Genomic DNA, 24,711 nt, shown 5'->3' with positions numbered 1-24,711 from the left:
AAATCCTCAATCCACAGCATTTTGGGTTCCAGAAAGCACCGACTTTCTGGGCTATGTGCAGGTTTGTATTTCTTGAAAGCTTTCTATCACTTTGCTTCTTTTATATACTAGCCTCCCCCTAATTCTGCACAGCAGGTTTCACAGAGAAGACTAAAAGCTCATTATGTTCTGCATCCAATCCCTTCCCAGTCTCTAGGAAAGCGACTGGATATTTAACCTAAGTCAAATCATGAAAATTGGTGAAAGCTGATGAACCAAAATCAAATGGTGTCCCAGAACCAGAAGAGAGTCCAGATAATAACAATAAAGGTGGCACTTCTTAAGCACTTGCTATGTGCCAAGCACTGTAGTAAATCCTGGGGTAGGTCACAAAATAATCGTATGGCCCCACAGTCTAGGCTTACAGTTTAAGTAGGAAGGAGACGAGGTATTGTATCTCCATTTTGGCAGATGAGGGAACTGAGGCACAGAGAAGTGAAGTGACTTGCCCAAGGTCACACAGCAGCGAGAGAGCAGAGCTGAGAGTAGAATCCAGATCCTCTGACTAAAAGGATCTTGCTCTTTCCACTGGGCCATGTTGCTTTCCAATCAACCTGGCCCCAACACATCTCCACATGCTGAGTGGGTCTGTCCAATTTGGCCATTCTCATAGAAAGCCTGCTGCCAGGGGAGTCACACCATCACTTGGTCAGACCACTGTGTCAGTACAGAGGCACAATTAGTCACATGGGGACACTTGCAGCTTTATACATAAGGTTACCATAGTCATGTTAAAGGAGGAGGGAAGAGAAGCAGCGTGGCTCAGTGGAAAGAGCCCAGGCTTTGGAGTCAGAAGTCATGGGTTCAAATCCCAGCTCTGCCAATTGTCAGCTGTGCGACTTTGGTCAAGTCACTTAATTTCTCTGTGCCTCAGTTACCTCATCTGGAAAACGGGGATGAAGACTGCGAGCCCCCCGTGGGACAACCCGATCACCTTGTAACCACCCCAGCACTTAGAACAGTGCTTTGCACATAGTAAGTGCTTAATAAATGCCATCTTTATTATTACTATATTATAGAAGGAAGAGGAGGAGGAAAAAGGGGGAGGAGGAGGAAGAAGATGAGGAGAAGAAGAAAGTAGGCCACACAAACAGCTCCTGCTCGAGCAGTCTGAAAGGGTTTGCAGACAACTGGCACCAAGGTCCTGGGAACCTCTCCGCCAACCTCAGGAGAAATTTCTTTTGCTCAGTGATGGGAAAGCTTGACACAGGGTTCAAGACATATCCAGGTCTCCTCTCCACATTTCAGGGAACCTCTCAGCCAGTCCCCACAGAAATGCTTCTTCCACAATGATGGAAATGCTTTATACTGGGTTCAAAACTTATTTGGGTCTCCTTCCCCATTCCCTTTCTGGGGAAGGCTCTGTAAATTTATGCTTACTAGTTCTTTACGTGCCTGGAAACCAATTGTTTGAACAAAAAGTTAGAACATTGCGAAGCAGTGTGGCCTTTCAATCAATGAATCATATTTATTGAGCACTGACTGTGTGCAGAGCACTGTACTAAGCACTGGGGAGAGTATACTATAGCAATAAAACAGACATATTCCCTGCCCACAACGAGCTTACTCTAGCAACAGACATTCATATAAATTACAGATATGTACATAAGTGCTGTGGCTTTGGGAGCTGGGGGAGATGAATAAAGGGAGCAAGTCAGGGTAATGCAGAAGGGAGTTGAAGGAAAAGAAAAGAAGGGTTAGTCAGGGAAGGCCTCCTGGAGGAGATGCGTCTTCAGTAAGGCTTTGAAGTGGGTAAAGAGTAACTGTCTGGTGGATATGAGGAGGAAGGGCAGTCCAGGCCAGAGGGAGGATGATGATGATGGCATTTGTTAAATGCTTACTATGTGTAAAGCACTGTTCTAAGCTCTGGGGAGGTTACAAGGTGATCAGGTTGTCCCACAGGGGGCTCACAGTCTTAATCCCCATTTTACATGTGAGGGAACTGAGGCACAGAGAAGTTACGTGACTTGCCCAAAGTCACACAGCTGATAATTGGCGGAGCCGGGAGTTGAACCCATGACCCTCTCACACAGGGTGTGGGTGAGAGGTCGGCAGTGAGATACACAAGATCAAGGTACAGTGAGTAGGGTAGCATTTGAAGAACAAAGTGTGCAAACTGGGTTGTAGTAGGAGATTAGTAAGGTGAGGTAATAATAATTATAATAATTATTATGGTATTTGTTAAGCACTTACTGTGTGCCAAGCACTGTTCCTAGCACTGGGGTAGATACAAGGTAATCAGGTTGTCCCACATGGGGCTCACAATAATGATAATAATAATAATAATAATAAGGTAGGATGGGGGAAGGTGATTGAGTGCTTTAAAGCTAATGATAAGAAGTTTTTGTTTGATGTAGAAGTTAATGAACAACCACTAGAGGTTCCTGAGTAGAAAGAGCACAGGTTTGGGAATCAAAGGACCTAGGCTTTAATCCAGGCTCTTCTATTTGCATGTTGTATGACCATGGGAAAGTTACTTAACTTCTGTGGAGCTCAGTAAAATGGGGATTAAGACTGTGAGCCCTCAGGGACTTTTTCCAACCTGATTATCATGTATCTATCCCAGCACTTGGAATAGAGTTTATGGTACAAAGTAAGTGCTTAACAAATACCATTAAGAAGTAAGAGATGGAAATGTATCTCCTCTGGGGAAGTGACCTAATACCATTATTGACTTCCCCATCATTCAATATTACACCTTGTTGCTTAGTGAGGACAATTGCCTAAAGAGGTTCCAGTCTTTACGGGAGTCAATTCAAACTCACTAATTACTTTCCTTTCCTTTATATCAGACACCACAACAGATGTGCATATGGGCAATTGGGAGCCCACAGAGGTTCTCTGAGGGTAGCAAAGGTTAAACAAGCTCAACAGTTGCAAGAGAGGATTTACCTTCCACACAACGGCACCCTTCCTGCAGCACGCGGGCATACATGTCGACTTTGGACTGTGAGAGGAGCTGGTCTCCAGTCAGGTACGTGTTGTGAGACGAAGCAATGAAGTAGTTGCACAGCGGCTGGTCCATGTCTTGATACACCTCACAATGAAGAGGGTTAAATATGTCACCAGCAGGGCTGCGCATGAAACTCGTGAAGCCTTACAAAAAAAAAGACAGGAAGAGTTAGTTTCCTTAAGGGAAGGTGTCTTTAAAAGCCCAGCTTTACAGATCAACCAATCAATCAATGGTATTTATTGAGCACTTACTGTCCACATGTTTTGTTTTGTTGTCTGACTCCCCCTTCCAGACTGTGAGCCCGTTGTTGGGTAGGGACCGTCTCTATATGTTTCAAACTTGTACTTCCCAAGCGCTTAGTACAGTGCTCTGCACACAGTAAGCGCTCAATAAATATGATTAGTACAGTGCTCTACACACAGTAAGCGCTCAATAAATACGATTGAATGAATGAATGAATGAATGCAGGGCACTTTACTAAGCACTTGGGAGCATATAATACAACAGAATTGGTGGACACGTTCTCTGACCACAAGGAACTTGCAGACTAGATGTGGAGACAGACTTTCAAATAAATAATAATAATAATAATGGCATTTATTAAGTGCTTCTTATGTGCAAAGCACTGTTCTAAGTGCTAGGGAGGTTACAAGGTGATCAGATTGTCCCATGGGGGGCTCACAGCCTTAATCCCCATTTTACAGATGAGGTAACAGGCACAGAGAAGTTAAGTGACTTGCCCAAAGTCACACAGCTGACTATTGGTGGAGCCGGGATTTGAACCCATGACCTCTGACTCCAAAGCCCGTGCTCTTTCCACTGAGCCATGCTGCTTGAACATACGTTTAAAGGGCACAGATACAAACAGAGTTTTTGTAGGTAGTGACTGTGTCTACCCATTCTGCTATATTGTACTCTCCCAAGCACTTAGTATAGTGCTCTGCACGCAGTAAGCGCTGAATAAATACCATTGATTGATTGATATACTGATGCTTGAGGTTGCTATTGTGGCAGCCACCTTACAACAGGGGCTCAGGATTCCATTCTCCAAAGAGGACAAGACAAACTTCATGATCAGCTTTATTCATCATGATCATCATCGTAACCTCTATCTTGGACTCACACCAAACCTTTCCTCAGAAATCCAAGCGCGTGCACCCCTGTTATCTCGGTCTTCTTCACAACATCTTCAGAAAATTACTGTCTACAATCTACTGTGGGCAGGTCTCTGAACTATGTGCTTTGGGAAAATACAATAGAAGTAAAATCAATATTATTTATGGAATATCTACTGTGTGCAGAGCACTGTAGGTACTACGTGTTTAAAAGAGTACAACACAATAAAGTAGACAGAGTCCCTATCCCAGAGGATCTTATTAATCTAGCAAATACGTAGGTGACTGAGTGCTTATATAATAGAGTATGAACAAACATGCCTTATGCGACAGAGTGAATCAGTGCATTTGTGGCACAAAGTGTCATGAGGGTAGCTGAGGAGTTTAAAAATAGGGAAGAAGATAAATGAATTGAGGAAGGCCTTTTGGAGGAGATGTGATTTCAAAAAGAGATGTGGCCTGGCAGCTGTCAAGGGGGCACGGAGTTCCAGGAGGGAGGAAAGGCAGGAGAGACAAGGGAGACCCAGTAAGTTGGTTTGACAGGAATGTATGTAATGGGAGAAAAGCAGTGAATAAGTATGAGGGAGAGAACTAATTGAGAGCTTTAAAGCCAACAGTGAGAAAATTCTGTTTGATGCAGACTGAAAATTTATGAGGAGTGGGGAGATGTGTGCAGAATGGCATAGCAAGAATTCAAAAGAAAAGGAGTAGAAGATATAAAACTGGCCCTTGAGGCACTTAATATGTAGAGAACAGTGGGGTTATCCCCATTTTAAAGATGATGCAATCGAGGCAAAGGAGCAAACTGGTTTTTCCAACATGCCCCATCCCACTTTTCCCCCTTTCATCTCAATGATTCAGAAAACAATAACAAAAAAAACCTTTATTACAGGAATTAGTTCAACATTTACTTACCTATAGCAGGACTGATTTTGTTTTTTGAGTAATACCTACGGAAATGCTCTCACTGGTCAATACATTTGATTTCATAGTCCACTGAATGTTAAGAATCTTCAGTGACCAATTAGGTGAAAATGGAAGCCCATGGATTGAAATAAAAAAACAAAGAAGTAGCGTTGCCTAGTGCCTAACTCCCATGCCCCACCACTTAACTGCTGTGTGGCCTTGGGCAAGTCACTTCACTTCTCTGTGCTTGAGTTACTTCATAAGTAAAATGGGGATCAAGACCGTGAGCCCTTTGTGGGACAGAGACTGCATCAAACCTGATTACCCTGTATCTACCCCAGCGCATAGCACAGTGTCTGGCACATAGTAAGCCCTCAACAAATACCAAAAAAAAAATCCCTTCTGTGAAGTAAAGTATTCAAGAGTGTTTTTAGATTCACTGCTTTCATTCAAGGTCCTAGACGAGAAGGCAGTGGAACTGCACATAGAAAAATAATTGCATCCTTTGTATCATGGCCTAGAGGAAAGAGCACAGAACTATAATGTTATTTCACTTCCCTATGTCTCAGTTCTTTCATCTGCAAAATGGGGATTTAATATCTAATCTCCCTCCTACATAGACTGTGAGCTCCATGTGGGACCTGATTATCTCGTACTTACCCCACTGCTTAATACAGTGCTTGGCAAATTGTAAACACTTAACAAATACCACAATTATTATGGCAAGTTTAATGCTTATGGGCCAATACACACATTCCTGTGTTCCACCCCAACCCGCGAATGAAACCCATTTGAATCTCAGGACCGGAAAAGCAGATCTACTAAGGTTTTCCCAAGTTTTCAAAACCCTCCTCTTTATATAATTGCTTTTTACCCCTCAAAACAATTATTTAACTGAGCTCATGGAAATATTTGGCAAGAGAAAACATCTGTCATCTTCAACGCAACCCCACAGAAGAAAATGGGGTCAGGTAACCAGAAGATGAGTGCATTTAGGGGACTTCTAGCATGAAATCGAATTTACAAAGGCATAAAGATATGAATAATAACTGCTACAGAAGTGGGATGTGAGTACCCAAGTGCTTTGGTGTCACATAAATTCTGAAGCGGCAGTCAGGATTAGAGGTCGGGGAGACTTGGGTGGGGAAATGAGAGAAAAATCAGGGAAGGCCTCCTGGAGGATGTGTGATTTCAGAAGGACTTTTAAAGATGGTCTGCTAGATGTAAAGTAGGCGGGAATTCCAGGCAGAAGGAAGGAATTGAACAAGAAGTTGATGGTAAGAGAGAGGAGATTGAGGCACAGTGAGCAATTGTCTTAAGAGGAATGAAGAATGTGAGCTGGGGTGAAGTGGAGGAATCAATCAATCAATCAATCATATTTATTGAGCGCTTACTGTGTGAAGAGCACTGTACTAAGTGCTTGGGAAGTACAAGTTGGAAACATATAGAGACAGTCCCTACCCAACAGTGGGCTCACAGTCTAGAATGGGGACTTCCCAAGCGCTTAGTACAGTGCTCTGCACATAGTAAGTGCTCAATAAATATGATTGATGATGAAGGGGGAGACAGAGAACAAAATCAAACATACTAACAAAATAAAATAAATAGACTAGGAAGAGCAAGAATAAGTAGGGGAGAGGGGAAGAGAGATGGTGCCTTAAAGCCAGTGGAATGGGTAACTGTTGAAGGCTTTTAAGGAGTGGGAAAATGTGTCAGATGATGTTTTAGAAAAATGTTTTGGGCAGCAAAGCATGGAGTGCAGAAGGGAGAGACTGGGAGCAGAAAAGGCAGTGAGTAGGCTAATGTCATAGTCAAATCAGGATATGACAAGTGCCTGTCAAGGTATTTTGGATATTAATAATAATAATATTAATAGCATTTATTAAGCACTTACTATGTGCAAAGCACTGTTCTAAACACTGGAGAGGTTACAAGGTGATTAGGTTGTCCCATGGGGGCTCACAGTCTTAATCCCCATTTTACAGATAAGGTAACTGAGGCACAGAGAAGTTAAGTGACTTGCCCAAAGTCACACAGCTGACAACTGGTGGAGCCGGGATCTGAAAGCATGACCTCTGACTCCAAGGCCCGTGCTCTGTCCACTGAGCCATGCTGCTTCTCTATGGATGGAGCAGGAAGGGGTAAGAGAAATGTCGTGAAGGAAGTAACCACAGCCTGGATTTGGGGGTTGCAAGAGGGGCCGGAATCAAGGATATTGCCAGGGACACCATAATCTACATGGACAGGGAGGTGGGAGAGACCACAATGTGGATAAATGAAGGAGAGGGTAGGCATCAATAGCTTCAGGCGTTCAGTGTAATAACAGGAACAAGAAGCTCCCTCATGGATTTTGGCTTGTCCCATTGTAGGGAGTGCCAAGTGAGCTTGATCCTACTCACATAAAAGGAACAAGAAGATTCCCTCAAGTCCCGAGATCCACTGAGGGTATTAGATGGTCCTGAGCAGTTAAGTACAAAAAGTGAGCAATGCATGATAGGGTCCGACGGTCTTCATATTAGCCAAAGGGTCACCATCGAACAGCTTTCCAGCATCAGTAAAAGCCTGATATCCCTACTATGACCTCTAACCGTACATCCAAACTAGAATAATACCCAAGCAATGGATAAATTGAGCTTCCTTTGGATGAGGATCATTCAAATTGAGGTAACAGAATGACTCCGTAGGGGTCTGTCCTTATGACAGACTGAGGTGATTAGCATTTAATGGCTATTGGGGTGAACAAGACGATGCAAGGAGAATCTTAGTGGGGCTAACTCCAGCGCTATGATATTAGTATCTGTCTGTGGTCCAGGACAAGCGTAATTAAGTGTCAAATCTACTGTGATTAAGCGATAGGGTAGAACGTGGATTGAAATGAAGGGACTTCAGAGTCTTTTCAGCACCTTGCCTCCAACCAAACAGCTGACCTCCACAGCCTCTAACCCCCATTATGCTGCCGATGGAGAGGAAGTGTCCTGAGATGCATCAAGGAGAGCTCAGCGGAAGAGACACAGGGAGTCACAAGGGGCTTAGTGGAAAGGGAGGAATCCAAGTTATGTGTTGGGAGGAAGTAGATGTCTCAGATCTGCACGGGACCAGGGAAGCTCGGAGGAGGAAAGGAACCCTTGCCTCGTGGGTGGAGAGAAAAGCAGGAAATTGAATGCAATGCCCCCGCTAGACTGTAAGCTCCTTGTAGGCAGAGAACAGGTCTATCAATTCAGTTGCATCATTCTCTCCCATGTTCTTAGTACAATGCTCAGCACACAGTAAACCGTCAATAAATAACATTGGTTGATTAATTGAGCACCAAAGCACCCTCAGAGATATAAAGTTGGAAAAGCCCTAAGCCAGTGAGTGTTGGAAGAAAAAACTCCAACTGGGAAGAGGAAAGGACTAGAAGTAAACAGTCCCCCCCATCCAGTAGCATGAGGACCAGGAAGAGAAGCTTCCCTGCCTAGGGAATATGGGAGCATCCCGGAAAGGAATTCATTTCCACACTGACAAAAATACGCAAACCAACAACCTTGCCTATAATGTCACACATTAAGTCTAGGGGATTTCTTGATATTGCAGACAAGGTCATCACTTTAGCTAAGGGTGTAGTAGCTGAACTGTGAGAGAATGTTACCAGAGAGGATTCAGGCTCTCCTGAAATTGTCTGAAAAATTACTCGTGAACCTTGGGTTTCATTCTCATGCTGAGTGGCACCTATGCTTCCTTCCTGGAATCCCTTCTTTCTATAGTACCACATAAGAAGTAATCAAAATAAATTGGGAATCTAAGATATATTACCTTCAATGCCAAGAATGTTCTGCCCCTTGTTTTCTTCAGAAACTTCAAATTTCCTTATAATGTCAAGACAATATTCGGTCGTAACGTTATGCATCTGAACACAAAGAGAGGTAAAGTCAGAATACAATTTTTTTGTAATTTGAGATGAACATGACAAAGCATCCTTAAGACCATCCTTCCCTTTTCCATTGCAAAATTACTGAAATTCTTACACTAGGACGTTAAATACAACCATATGAGTAAAAAAATTTTTTTTGAAATTCCTTATCCTTTCATTTTAAGAGAAAAATATACAGAGATTACTCTGACTTACCTTAAAAAGCAGATAACCTAGGTTAGGAAAAATACTTCCAAATGAGATATCAGTTATTTAAAAGCACATATATTGATAGCTAATATAAAATAGGAGGCATTTGAAAACATATATGGGTAATAAATAATTTTGGTGTCATTTTACTAACTGCTTTTCATCAGATAACTAAAAAGGCCTAGGAAAGTGATACCTAAAAAATGATCAGCCCATAAACATTTTCTTATCAGCCAACCACTACAAAGTGGTTTATACATAATGAAGTTCTGGAGGAAAAATCATCTTCATTTTTTACTACTCACTCGCAATAAATCATTACTTATTGTGGGCAAAATGATATCTGTAAGGTTGATTTCCCTGTGGCAAAATGCTTATATTCATGGTTCAAGAACACTATGTGACTACCTCAGGTAGAAAAAAAAATCAGAAAAATAAAAGGATCTGTATGCCCCCAACCTAAAAATTAGGGCTGCATATCAAGTTTCAGCTTCAGGAATGAAAAGCAATGGCTCTGATGGTCTCATCAAAATTCTAATGACACTTAAATGAGATTTCTGGATTCCCCTGCATACATATGAACCAGCATATCTATGTTTTATGCCTGGTAATTGTAACTGTGACCAACATAAGGGGAACACAAGATTCCCTTAAGTCTATCCTTTTTACTTTAAAAATGGTAACATTCTATAGAGAGCTGCATTTCATGACCATGAGTACTCATATAAACCTTTTATTCAGTTTCAGTTATATCTATAGAGATATGTCTTTGCCTGTGTAGATAAGAACCTTTTAGATTTCAGGGCTTAAAAACAGGAATCATGGAGGGGAGCAGGGAGTCTAAACTCTTGGCAGATGAATGTTGTATGTCAGACCCTTGCCCTAGGAAGCAGCTTGGCTTAGTGGAAAGAGCACGGGCTTGGAAGTTAGAGGATGTGGGTTCTAATTCTGCCTCCATCACTTGTCTACTGTGTGACCTGAGGTAAGCCACTTAACTTCTTTGTGCCTCAGTTACCTCATCTGTAAAATGGGGATTAAGACTGTGAGCCCCATGTGGGACAACCTCATTACCTTGTATCTACCCCAGTGCTTAGAACAGTGTTTCGCACACAATAAGTGCTTAACAAATACCATCACCATCAACATCATCCACAAAGATGTTAAGGGAATAACTGCATCCTAAAATTGGGCCAGAAATCCAGATATGGAGTCCCCATGAAATGAAGGCAGAGAAAGAGCACCATGCTGAATGAAATATGGAAGTGGAAAATAATAATAATAACAATAATAATGTAATTTGTTAAGCGCTTACTATGTGCAAAGCGCTATTCTAAGTGTTGGTGAGGTTACAAGGTGATCAGGTTGTCCCACGGGGGGCTCACAGTCTTAATGCCCATTTTCCAGAGGAGGTAACTGAGGCTCAGAGAAGTTAAGTGAAGTCACTTTGTGCCCAAGGTCACAAAGCAGAAATGCGGCGGACCTGGAATTTGAACCCATGACCTCTGACTCCAAAGCCCGTGCTCTTTCCACTGAGCCACGCTGCTTCTCCAGTGTGAAAAGGATTTGCAAGCTTTCCAAGAGGTAAAACATCAAAATTGTTGCAACTTTGGGCATAGGGAGGGATGACAATCGACTTCTACCGTGTTTCTCTCCCACATATGGGTGGCTTTCTGGAAGAAAAGTAGCATTTGTCAGCCAGCCAACAGAATTTTAATCAATTAATATTTATTAAGGACCTAGAGTGCAGAGCACTGTACTAAGCACATGAGAGAGTACAAAAAGAGTGAGTAAAAACAACTCTTACTTTTAAGGAGCTTAAAATCTAGTGGGGAGGACACACAGAATTCATTACAGATAGGAGGAAGAAGGAAAAGGGGACATGAATATGAGGAATAAGGTATGTAAGATATGTTCCCAAGTACTACAGGAGGGCTGTGTGTACTTAGGTTCTTAGGTGGTGCCCGAGAGCTGAAATGACAGTCCCTGCCCTCCAAATACCTCCCTAGATATGACCGCACTAATCCATTACCAAAATTCAAGATGGCACCAGAAAGCACTCAGCGTTTATGGCAGCCTTCGTTTTATCACAGAACACAACGGACCAGATCCAGGGGAGCAGATGTAATAGATACATACACATTTCGCCTTTGCTTCTACAGGATGAGAAAGTTGGTCAAGATCATGAATATAAATATAGATACAGGAAGTCAGTTCTTACGCTGCTCCTTAGGAGAAGCAAGATTGATCATTTAACTGGAAGCTGAAAACAAATCTAGACTTCCAGGAAATGACTGAAAGTCAGTTCATCTCTTCTACCAATAGGTTATCTGTATTATTGATCAATTTTGATCTGCGACCCAAACACTGTGAAATTGGCAAATTAAATACTACTTGTTGTTGAGCCATGGGATCTCATTACAGGCAGTCTTTAACTATGGGTGCCCATGTTTCGTAGAGGATCGCTGGTGCATGCATGTTGGTCTGATGTTCTATACATAATGCAGTTTGGGATTTGAATTCTTTTTTTAATGGTACTGTTGGATCAAGGTTAAATCTGCTAAAAATTGGACATTAGTATTTGCCTGTTCTTCCACCCTCTTGAGAGCACAAAGTGCACATTAACTGATGCAGTCTTTGACTAAATTTGACATCGCCCTCTCACTGCCGCACAGCAGTCAAGGAATGCTGTATAATGATAAAAATTCTTCCAAATTGGCTTGTGCTGAGGAGACACCTTCAAGAATTGCACTGGCAGTCACAGCTACTGAGAGAGTAATTTTCTCTGGGGAGGCATTCTCAATTTTGTTTTGTATGACAGAAGGACTCGTCTCTCGGGCTCTCTGAAAGGATAAATATGCCTGTCCACAAAGCAAAATGCAAGCAGTCCCTGCACCCCTAAGTTCATATTTTGGAAACCATGTTCACGTGGCAAATACAATTCTGAAAGTATGGTTGCCAGGATCTTATGAGGGTGATAGCTCCTCATGGGCAGGAAACTGCAGCTCATCCCTTCTTCCTAATGCCCAAGGCACCTATTAGGTCATGGGTTCTAATCCCAGCTCTGCCATTTGTCTGTTGTGTGACTTTGGCCACATCACTTCACTTCTCTGTGCCTCAGGTACCTCATCTGTAAAAGGGGGATTGAGACTGTGAGCCCCACATGGGACGAGGACTTTGTCCAACTCAATTTGCTTGTATCCACCCAGCACTTAGTACAGTGCCAGGCACATGGAAAGTGCTTAACAAATACCATTACCATTATTTTTGGATGGCAACTCAAGTCTCTCAGCCAACCGCATTATCAACTCTCCTGATGCCGACTGCCTTACCCTCAATTTCACCAAACCACTCCTCTCCCTCTTTAAAAGAGCCACCTCCACCTAGAAGCATTCCCTGACCAAGTCCTCAATTCACCTGCAAAAATGCCACCTCCTCCACCCCCTCAACCCTCTTATGTAATTAACAGCACTTATGTTCTTACCTTAGGTACTAACACTGCATGTTATGGACTTACTCATTCGACTTGTGGTTCTTATTCACACTTTTTTTGTGGTATTTGTTAAGTGCTTACCATGTGCTTGGCACTATACTAAGCACTGGAGTAGATAAAAGCTAGTCAGATTGGACACAGTCCATGTCTCTCATAGGAGTCACAGTCTTGATCCCCATTTTGTAGATGAGATAATAGAGGCACAGAGATATAGTAACTTGCCCAAGGTCACACAGCAGAGAAGTGACAGAGACAGGATTAGAACCCAGGTCCTTCTGACTCCCAGGCCTGTGCTCTATCCATTAGGCTATGCTGCATATTCCTCTATGTTTTTTTTGCCAATTTACGTGACATCTTTTACAGGTCACATGCCAAACCCCTCAAAAAGCGAGATGGTGTCTACTTCTATAGTTTAGCCAAAAGGATACTACAGTGCCTATTACAGGAAGCACTCAATAAATACTATTAAAACTGGTCCCAGATGACTGACTGATCATCTATCTAATGGTTGAGATATTATGGAAATAAGTCCCTTCCCCAGGGTTATTGCAGATATGATAAATAATACTTGTCTGGACAAAGATCACACGAATGGAATGGCTTTTGAAGAGCATTATTACGTAGGCAAGAACACACGTTACCTGATCAGCTCCTGAAACTGTATGTTCCTTGTGGGCAGGGAACATGTCTATGAATCCTATTGTACTGTACTCTCTCAAGCACTCAGTACAGTGCTCAGTGAGCCCAATAAATACATTGATTGATTGATTGATCAGCTAATCAGTGGCCAGTTATGTGGAGCAGAGAAAGGAAGACGTGCTGCCGATAGGGTGAATGGAAAAGGAGCCCAAACAATTGTTTTTAAAAGGAAACATAGCTGTAAGCAAAGAACCGGTGTAATTGGCACTGTGGGAAGTTTTGGAGGCAAAGAGAAAGGGGAGGGAAGATAGCCCCAGCTGAACTATTCTGAATGAACTAGAGACTAATAAGGTTGGGAGGGAAGAAGCCATAGAGAAAACTCTGGTAAAAGAAACAAAATTCTGAAGGAATCACTTAGCATTAGAGGATAGGTACAAAAGGGCACAATTTGGATAAGAAACCAATCTAGAGATTTGTGGAGAAGATCGGGGTCACGAGACTGGGATGCAGGAGAAAGGCCATGGCTATGGAAAATGGCTGAGATTTCCTCTCTACGATTCATTACATTTCCCAGAGCTTTGGGTTTTTGCCAAAAGAGATCAGCAACCGACTCACCTAAAGGATCACTCTGTTCATTTAAAACAAGGGCTACTTATTCTTGGCAGGTGAAATTCCACCCAAAGGTTTAGCAAAGTCCACATAACTAATGCAGAGGAATGTGTAACCCTTGGAAGATGAGGTGGGATGTTTTTCAGTAAGTGCAAGGTTATCGAATCAAAAAGAAAGGAAAAACCCAAGCTTAGTCTTCCGGAGACAAGGAATATGACTGGTTTTCCAGAAATTCAGGAAAGAGAAAGACCAGAGAGGAAACTGAAGACTGTTTGGCAAAGCTTTATGTGTATGAAAAGACTGGGGAGTTTCTTATAAGTGCATCTCCATTTCAAGCATGAAAATCCTCATAATGGGCAGCCGCTGAATCAAACCAGCATTGATCATGTCAGAGGCATGAATTCAATTCTTTTCTGCTTTTGCTCAAATCAGTATCTGACCAGTGAGCAGATATTCTGTTTAAACCAATAATGGAATTCAATGCTCGTACAGCGCTGAATATTATTTCAATCCACCATAAACAAACTTGTAAAGCTGGATAAGAATAGCCTCTGACATCAATACCAATTTCACACAATCACGTAAAAACTTATTGTTACCGTGCAGTAGAGAGGAGAAACCCAGGTGACAAACTTTAAAAAAAAAAAACGGCCCTTGTTTTGCAGATGGATTTATTGTTTAAACAGCCAGCAAAACTTTTTAGTAGTTCTTTCCAAAGGGATAGTGCACCATGACTGGATGTAGGTCTGTTGAGAGCACCATTTTCAAATTTGACTGAAATTCTTATCTGCCCAAAGCCTGATTTCTTTTTGGCATGGTCTAATTTTCTTCTAACCATTGTAATGCTGAACTAGACATTGCCTTAGGCTGGGACTGAGCGAGGCAATTGTCCAGTGTTGTCTGTCTCCAGAAGTCATTTGGCAATCTTATCATAGCCCCAAGTTGAAAAACACTCTGGGGGTGGAAGTTGGGGGGCATCAAAGGAAAACTCACAAACTAGGCATCCCTTGGGTGTCTTCCTGTTCAAGCAGTTTGTTCCATTAGCAGGAGTGTGCTGGAAAATGTGCTTTCAAAGAGAGTGGCTCATTCAGCACCGGAATTGAATCTGTTAAGAGCCAGGGGCAAACCTGATTAAAGCAAAGGGCCTGATTCTCATTGATGGTGTTTCTCCTGCATCCTCCTCCACTCCTCTTTCTGTCCCAAGTACTCTCCTGGTTCTTAGAGAAGCAGTGTGGTCAGGAGACATAGGTTCAAATCCCAGGTGTGCCACTTGCCTTCTGGGTGTCCTTGGACAAGTCATTTAATTTCCCTATGTTGCAGTTTTCTCAACTATAAAATGAGGATTAAATAAAATTGTTCTCCCCGCCCAGCTTAGACAATGACCCCGATTGGGCCAGGGACTGTTGCATCTAACCTAGCGTGAAGCACAGAGCAAGTGCTTAAAAATGACTATCATTATTACTACTACTAAAACCTCCATTTTCCAGCAATCTCAGCTGCCCCTCTTCCCTCCCCTCATGAGCTCCAGAAGAAGTACTTCCCTGCTCCAAGCCAACACTGAAAAGCCCCTAGTTCCTGAATTTTTGACCTTAAATTCTGAGGGATTATGGGCTCGCTTCACCCCTTGGGCTCACAGTCAAAACAGTCAATATTCCAGGACCTTTGACTAATTTTTGGGAAAACAAAGCTCCCTGCTCTTCCCCAAGATAAGGGAGAAACAATAAGACAATAGAGAAAACACACACACCTAAGTCACCAGGAAGGCACTTTAAAATGGGATCCTGGTCAAGTCCAATTACAGTCCCCTTGACAGCAAAACACTTTCTAGCTTCTTGGATGTTTTATAAACTTGTGTAAAGCCCGAAAATGATACTGTCACCATCTGACATGAATATTTCTCATTACTATGTCTTCACATCAACACAATATTAAAAGTGTCAGGAAGGATGCCCTCGGTCTCATTCGGTTCCATCTCAAAGCCTGTCAGCCTTCCCTGCTGCTTTCTGCTTAACTATTCCTTCAGCACAGCCCTCCACGATCTGTGGTTTTTAATTTTAAAAATGTTTTGGGCCTTGCAGACTGACCGAGAATCTTCTGGGTTAAGCAAGAATAAAATTAAAGCAATGTGTGTTGGGAGAAGATCGGGGAAGCAGTGATCATTTTAAATGTGTCACAACAAAAGTGCAATTTGATTCTAATCAAGCAAGGAAAATGCTGGTTGGGTGAATGAAGAGAGAATGGCCATGGTTATGAATATAAAACAGCAAATCTGTGCATCTCTGAATATCACTAATTCAAATTTCCAGTGAGCTGAAGCTTTTTCAGAAAATGAGGCTATTTGATATTTGGTATTTCAAGTCCTGGGATAATACTGACATTTCTGCTGAGAATAAAGAGGGCTCTCAAGTTCCCCTTCTGATCCTGGGTTGCCACCCAGAGAAGTGAGTCAGTCAGTCAATCATATTTATTGAGTTCTCATTGTGTGCGGAGCACTGCTCTAAGCACTCGGGAGAGTATAACGGAGAGGTACCCTGGGCACTATTAGACAATAACTTGGGTACTCCCTGATTCTCTTCTCAGTAACCCAAAGTATTCGGTCACAAATATATCTGCTCCCAAACGTTTCATACTATTCACAACAATAACATATACTGAGTGCCTGTGGATATACAGTGCACTCCTAGCTGCTTGGTTCAATCTGTTTAAATTGCATCTATCCCAGTGCATGAGTGCTCCGAACGAATACCACAACTATTATTATTGATATGTATAGGTATACAATATCACTGAAAGACCCAATCCTTGCCCTTGGGGAGTTTAAAATCTAATGGAAGAGACAAAATGCCAAATATGGTGGCCTAGTGCGAGTCACAGGACCTGGGGTCTAAATCTGGCCCTACCACCTTCCTGCTGTGTGACCTTGATCAAGTCACTTGCCTTCTCTGGGCTTCAATATCCTCATCTGTAAAATGAGGATAAAATACCTGTTCCCGGTGCCTCTTAGACTATGAGTCCCATGTAGGATAGGGGCAGTGCCCTACCTGATCATAATATTTGTTTTATATATATATAAATACATATATATGTATATATATAGATATGGTCTTTGTTAAGTGCTTACTATGTGCCAAGCACTATTCTAAGAGCTGGGGTTAACACATGGTAATTATGTGGGGCTCACAGTCTTTATTCCCATTTAACAGATGAGGGAATTGAGGCACAGAGAAGTGAAGGGACTTGCCCAAGGTGTCACAGCAGACAAGTGACAGAGCCGGGATTTGAACCCACGTCCTCTGACTCCCAAGCCCGTGCTCTTTCCACTAAGCCACGCTGCTTCTAGTACCTTGTATCTACTCCAATACACATAGTAAGCACTTAATAATAATAATAATGGCATTTGTTAAGGGCTTACTATTATTCTTATTATATAATAGGAAAAAAGAAAAGTGACGCATGATGAACACAAGGAACAAAGATGTATAAATAATAATAATGATGGCATTTGTTAAGCGCTTACTATGTGCAAAGCACTGTTCTAAGCGCTGGGGGGGATACAAGGTGATCAAGTTGTCCCTGTTGTTTATTTGAGTGGTTGAGAAGGTGAAGTAAAAGAAAGGTGGAGAGCTAATCAGAAAATTCCTCTTGGAGTTTACAGGGAAGTTTTGAAGATGGTCAGTGGTGTGACTTACTGAAGCCAACATTGGGAGCATTCTGTTCAAGGGAAAGAGAACAAGAAGTGGACTGGAGATTACAGGAGTTCAAAGAACATTTTATTTAAGACGTTTAGTTAGAGAAGCAGCGTGGCTCAGTGGAAAGAGCACAGGCTTTAGAGTCAGAGGTCAAGGGTTCAAATCCCGACTCCGCCAATTTTCAGCTGTGTGACTTTGGGCATGTCACAACTTCTCTGTGCACCTGTCAAATGGGGATTAAGACTGTGAGCCCCCCGTGGGACAACCCGATCCCCTCGTAACTTCCACAGCACTTAGAAAAGTGATTTGCACATAGCAAGCACTTAATAAACGCCATCATTATTATTTAAAAGCTTTATTTGGGAAGATCAAAAGACGGCAAGCAAATCAGGTTGGACGTAGTCCCTGTCCCACATGGGGCTCACAGTCTCAATCCCCATTTTACAGATGAGGTAACTGAGGCCCAGAGAAGTGCAATTATTTGCCCAAGGTCACACAGCGCACAAGTGGCTAGCTCCCAGGCCCATGCTCCCCATTACTGCACTCTCCCAAGTACTTAGTACAGTACTTTGTACATAGTAAGAGCTCAATAAATACCACTGATTGACTGGAGGTGCTAGAAGTAGGGATACTAGTAAGGAGGCTATTTCAACAGTCCAGCTGGGAAGTGCTGAGAGATTGAATCAGGATAGTCACAGTGGTATTCTCATAGAGATGAAAGGGTATACCCATAAAATAACAGCAGAATAAATGGCAGAATTCAGACTGAATGTGGAAAGTCAATGACACAGAGAAGCCAAAAATGACATCGAAGTCTGTAACAGAGTACAAAGTGAAATGGTAACGCATGATAGGAAAGCTTGGAGGAGGAGACAATTTAGGAAGCAATGAGGAGTTTAAGGAGCTGGTGGGTCTAACTATATAGGGATGATCCAGAGATTTATTATGATACTTGCTAAGCACTTACTATGTACAAAGCACTAAAGTAGATACTAGATAATCAGATTGGACACCATCCCTGCCCCACATGGGGTCCACAGTCTAAGTCTAAGAGAAGCAACGTGGCTCAATGTAAAGAGCACGGGTTTGGGAGTGAGAGGTCACAGGTTCTAATCCTGGCTCCGCCACTTGTCAGCTGTGTGACTACAGGCAACTCAACTTCTCTGTGCCTCAGTTCCCTCATCTGTAAAATGTGAATAAAGACTGTGAGCCCCACGTGGGACAACCTGATTACCTTTCTAGCACTTAGAACAGTGCTTTGCACATAGTAAGTGCTTAAATACCATCATTATTATTATTTTATCCTCCCCCCACCCTGAGGCTTAGAACAGTGCTTGGCACATAGTAAACACTCGACAAATATCATCATTATTATTATTCCAGCGTTTAGAACAGTGCTTGGCACATAGTAAACACTTAACAAATAACTTATTAAGTAGGAGAGAGTAGGATTTAATACCCACGTTACAAATGGGGAAACCGAAGCTAAGTGACTTGACAAGGTCACACAGCAGCTAAGTGGCAGAGCAGACATTAGAACCCAAGCCCTCTGATTTCCAGGCCCATGCTCTTTCCGTGAGGCCAAGCTGCTTTCCAGACCAAAGAACTGTAGAGCAGGTGAAAAGTCATGGCTGGAGAGGTAGCTATGAGCAAAGGAGTGACATTTTCATTTTGAGCATAGGGACAAAAAAGGGGACAGGGATTTTAGCAGATAAATGAGGCTTGAGAGGGCAATAACTTAAAAGAACTACAGACCAGATCACCACCCTTTCAGGGTCTTTTCAATCCTTATTTGAAATATCCAAGTCTGTTCCGAGACCTGGGACAACCAAGACTGGAAGTACAACTTTACTGTGGGGACAACTGTGGCCACTGTCCCGTGGAATTGGCACCTTGGGTTGGAAGTTCATTCATTCAATTGCATTTACTGAGCACTTACTGTGTGAGAAGCACTGTACTACATGCTTGGGAGAGTATAACAACAAATAGACATATCCCTGCCCAACGTGAGCTCACAGTCTAGAAGGGGATGTTGTCCACAGAAGGGAGAGCTGAAACCATGCAAGAAGATGAGCTCCCCAGAGATTGAGCAGAAAGCCAGGATAGCAGAATTACTGAATTCCCTTTTACAGGAATAACAAGAGCAATTGCTGAATTTCCTCTTTCTATATTCATATGTGGTATGCTAGTTTGAATGCAAAAGTCTAGAGAAACAAGCAATGACAGTATCCAGATGTTTTTCTGCGACATGAAGAAGCTTCCTTTAACTCCAGAAGAGTGGTGGTACAAAAGCACATTTCTGCTGTCTAGGACTAAGCCTGTTGATGGTTAAATAACCTCTAAGAGATCAGCATTTCATGCTTGTTCATCAAGGCAGAGAGAAATATTTCAATAAGAACTCAATTTAAAATTTCTGTACTTGGCTAACTTTGTTTAAATCGAACCCTAGTGGAAAGGGCACAGGGATGTTGTGGACAGGGAATGTCACTATTTATTGTTGTATTGTACTTCCCTAAGCACTTAAAACAGCGCTCTGCAAATAGTAAGTGCTCAATAAATAATTACTGGGAATCAAAGGACCTGGATTCTCCACCACTTGCTAGCTGTATGATTTTGGTTTAAGTCGCTTAACTTCTCCGGGCCTCAGTTTCCTCACCTGTGAAATGGGGATTCAAAACGTATTCTCCCTCCTACTTACACTTTGAGTTCCTTGAGGGGCAAGGACTTTGTCTAATCTGATTATTTTGAATCTAGTCCAGTGCTTGGCATATGGTAAACACTAGGCCTAAGTTTCTCTGGTATTTCTTTCCTTAGTTCTTCTTTGGTTTTCTACAGTATTCAAAGGTGGAACTAAGCAATTTCATACCTTTTGTTCCACCTTCAGAAACTGAGCAAGTTCTTCCACGGTTAAGTGATCCTTCTTGTCGCTGTAGCTCAAGAGGAGTAGGTAGAGGTCACGTCTCAATGACATCATTTTGTAGAACACACAGAACTCCTCAAACGTCAAGGTCCCTTGGTTCTCATCTGTGTCTGCCTCCTGAGAAAGGAACCATACAAAAATAAATGAGGAGTTGATTTGATGAGACACTTACAGGAAAGAATGTCCAACCGGATAGACATTTTGGAAAAGGTAAAATGAAAAACAGCTCTGAGGATCTATCCACCTTCTTCAGTTCTGAGAAAGAAGCACAAATCAACAAGTGTAAGTGACCCAAAAGAAGGTTTCTTAACAGCCAGCCCAGAATCAGTCTTTGGAATTGGCCACTGTGGGCAGGCAATATGTCTAACAACTCTGTTACTTTGTAGAAGTAGCGAAGCAGTGTGGCTTAGTGGATAGAGCACAGGCCTGGGACTCAGAAGGACCTGGGTCCTAACCCCAACATGTCTGATGTGTGACCTTGGGCAAGTCACTTCACTTCTCTGGGCCTAAGTTATCTCATCTGTAAAATGAGGATTGAGACTGTGAGCTCCATGTGGGATAGGGACTATGTCCAACCTGATTAATTTGTATCTGATGCAGTGCTTAGAACAGTGATTAGCACATAGTAAGTGCTTAATAAGTACGTAATTCTTTTTTTACTCTCCCAAGTGCTTAATACAGTGGTCTGCACACAATAAGGGCTCAATAAATACGATTGATTGGCCATGCTTCGGGGGGTCATGGGGAGGTTCGGTTGCTTAATTTGCATTTGATTCATTTGGGTTTCTTATGTTGCTAGCAGCCTCACCCTTGGTTAAGGGATCCGATGGCCTGGCTTTGCCAGGATAATTCTAGCTTTTGCTGGCTTGCCCTGGAGAGTCAAGAAAAGTTCAGGGATGAGCAAAGCACCCAAGTTTTTATACTAGGGTCTGGAGCGTCAACTGAACTAGGGAAGATGCCTGTTTCCAACAGCCTACAGAATAAAACACACACACAAGCACACCATACCATTCCACTTCAAGGCCCTTCTTTCTAAAGGTCCTGAGCAGACTGGGTGATGGGGGACAGGGTCAAGTAAACTTGGTCCCAACGTGCCCAGTTCTTCTGCAGGGAGAGGGCCCTTCTCACTGACTTGTCAGGCTCAGGTCACAAGAAATGCAGCACTCTGTCTCAGAACCAGGATCAACCTCTCCCTCCCACTGCCATCCAGAAAGGAATGACCAAGTCCAACAAGGGTTTACAGCACAGAATAAAGGTGGCTGACACAATGTCAGCCTTGCACCTTCTTCCCCATGCTGTCTCCAAAAAACACACACAAAACCTCAGTTTTTCCATTCTTGAATCTGGTCACCACACCTTGAGAGGCCAACATTTTCCATAACGAATTTCACTTCCAGGAACTGAATTTCAGGAGATGGGCTCTGGAAACCCTGATAAGCTGGAATATGATGACCAACAAGACCCTCTTGTGCATAGCAGAACCAAAATGGATTTAGCTCAACCTCTTCCTAAGAACCATTGTAATACATTTGTGTTTTTTCTCTTACTAAATCCGCAATCTGAGCAAATGGCGATTGTTATCAAGAGTGATGATTTATCCAGTTTCATATTGGACAGTCCAGGACTAACCATTCCTCTCCAAACACCTTGGGCTATCTCTACTTCCTTTCATTCATTCATTCAATCATATTTATTGAGCGCTGTGTGCAGAGCACTGTATTAGGTGCTTGGGAAGTACAAGTCAGCAACATATAGAGACGGTTCCTACCCAACAACAGGTTCACAGTCTCCAACTGTCTCCTTGATCCACTCACCTCAGGCTTCCACCCCCTTCACTCCATGGAAACTTTCCTCTCTACGGCATCAGTGACCTCCTTCTTGCCAAATCCAGCAACTTCTGCTCCATCCTAATCCTCCTTGACCTCTTAATTGATTTCAACACTGTGGACCACTCACTTCACCTGGAAACATTACCTAACCTTAGCTTAACTGACACTATGTGGTGGTGGTGGTGTGTGTGTGTTCTCTCTCTCTCCCTCTTCTTCCTCCTCCTCCCCTCCACCCCCAGCACTATACTAAGCACTGGGGTAGATATCAGCTAATGAAATTGGACACCGTCCATGTCCCATGTGGTGTTCACAGTGTTAATGCCCATTTTACAGATGAGGCAACTGAGGGACAGAGAAGTTAATCAATCAATCAATCATATTTATTGAGCACTTACTGTGTGCAGAGCACTGTACTAAGAGCTTGGGAAGTACAAGTTGGCAACATATAGAGACAGTCCCTACCCAACAGTGGGCTCACACTCTAGAAGGGGGAGACAGAGAACAAAACCAAACATATCAACAAAATAAAATAAATAGAATAGATATGTACAAGTAAAATAAATAGAGTAATAAATATGTACAAACATATATACAGGTATATACATATACTTGCCCAAGATCACACAGCAGACCTGTGGAGGAGCTAAGATTAGTGTGGCTCAGCAGAAAGAGCATGGGTTTTGGAGTCAAAGGTCATGGGTTCAAATTCCGGCACCGCCAATTGTCAGCTGTGTGACTTTGGGCAAGTCACTTAACTTCTCTGAGCCCCAGTTAACTCATCTGTAAAATGGGGATTAAGACTGTGAGCCCTACGTGGGACAAACTGATTACCTTGTAACCTCCTCAGCACTTAGAACAGTGCTTTGCATAAAGTGCTTAACAAATACCATTATTATTATTGTTGTTATTATTATTATTATTATTATTATTATTATTATTATTATTATTATTAGAACCCATGTCCTCTAACTCCCAGACCTGTGCTCTTTCCATCAGGCCATGTGGCTCTCTGGCCACTTATTCTTTTTCAAAGGCTCCTCCTCTGGCTCCCACCCTCTAACTATGGGAGTCCTTCAAAGCTCAGTTCTACATACCCTTCTATCCTCCTTCTACATCCACTCCCTTGGAGAACATATTTGTTCCCATGGTTTCAATTACCATCTTTATGCTGATGATTCCTAAATCTACCTCTCCAGACCTGACCTCTCTCCGCTGCAGCCTCACATTTCCTCCTGCCTTCAGCACTTCTCTTCTCTGCTTGGATGTCCCACTGACACCCCAATCTTAACATGTCCAAAAGAGAATTCCTCATTTTCCCCCCACAAACCCTGTCCTCTCTGTCACCGTAGACAACACCACTATCCTCCCTATCTCACAAGCCTGTAACTTTCAACTTACATATTTAGTATATCACCAGATCCTGTTAGTTCTACCTTCACAACATTGCTAGGATCTGTCCTTTCCTCTACATCCAGCTACTACCCTGATGGAAGCACTTACATCCCACCACTACATCAGCCTCTTCATTGGCCTCCCTGCCTCCTATCTCTCCCTACTCCAGCTCTTACTTCACTCGTATAAACAGATCATTTTTCTAAAAATACATTTGGTCCACATCTCCCCACTTCTCCTCCTTCAGTGGTTGCCCATGTACCGCAACACCAAACAGAAACTCCTTATTAAAACACTCAATCAGATCTCCCTCTTTGTTTCCCTCAGATCAAAGAGCTAGCTTTCTTCCTCCCTTTAAAGACCTACTGAGAGCTCACCTCCTCCAGGAAGCCTTCCCAAACTGAGACTCCCTTTTCCTCTGCTCCTCCTCCCCTCCCCATCACCACTACTCCCTCCCTCTGCTCTACCCCCTTCCCCGCCCCACAGCACTTGTACATATTTGTACATCGTTATTATTCTATTTTTATTAATAATAATAATAATGGCATTTATTAAGCATTACTATGTGCAAAGCACTGTTCTAAGCGCTGGGGAGGTTACAAGGTGATCAGGTTGGTCACAGTCTTCATCCCCATTTTATAGATGAGGTAACTGAGGCCCAGAAAAGTTAAGTGACTTGCCCAAAGTCACACAGCTAACAATTGGTGGAGCCGGGATTTGAACCCATGACCTCTGACTCCAAAGCCCATGCTCTTTCCACTGAGCCATGCTAATGATGTGTATATATGTATATATGTTTGTACATATTTATTACTCTATTTATTTATTTATTTATTTTACTTGTACATATCTATTCTATTAATTTTATTTTGTTAGTATGTTTGGTTTTGTTCTCTGTCTCCCCCTTTTAGACTGTGAGCCCACTGTTGGGTAGGGACTGTCTCTATATGTTGCCAATTTGTACTTCCCAAGCGCTTAGTACAGTGCTCTGCGCACAGTAAGCGCTCAATAAATACGATTGATGATGATGA

The 24,711-nt window shown here is 42.6% G+C and overlaps 1 protein-coding gene across 3 annotated transcripts in view; it reads right to left on the bottom strand.

Moving 5' to 3' along the window:
- PLCH1 (phospholipase C eta 1) overlaps window positions 1-24,711 on the bottom strand; it is a 232,013-nt gene that overhangs the window by 69,638 nt on the left and 137,664 nt on the right. For all 3 annotated transcript variants that reach the window (XM_038747572.1, XM_038747574.1, XM_038747573.1), the window contains exons 5-7: window positions 20,406-20,576; window positions 8,806-8,899; window positions 2,932-3,135 (exon numbers count right to left, since the gene is read on the bottom strand). In XM_038747572.1, the coding sequence (XP_038603500.1) occupies window positions 2,932-3,135; window positions 8,806-8,899; window positions 20,406-20,576 (469 nt within the window). The remainder of the gene's footprint in view (window positions 1-2,931; window positions 3,136-8,805; window positions 8,900-20,405; window positions 20,577-24,711) is intronic.

Source organism: Tachyglossus aculeatus, chromosome 1, assembly GCF_015852505.1.
Source record: "Tachyglossus aculeatus isolate mTacAcu1 chromosome 1, mTacAcu1.pri, whole genome shotgun sequence".
NCBI classification, from domain to species: Eukaryota; Metazoa; Chordata; class Mammalia; order Monotremata; family Tachyglossidae; genus Tachyglossus; species Tachyglossus aculeatus.
The sequence above is the reverse complement of the archived record's forward strand: the minus strand, read 5'-3'. Positions and strand labels throughout refer to the sequence as shown.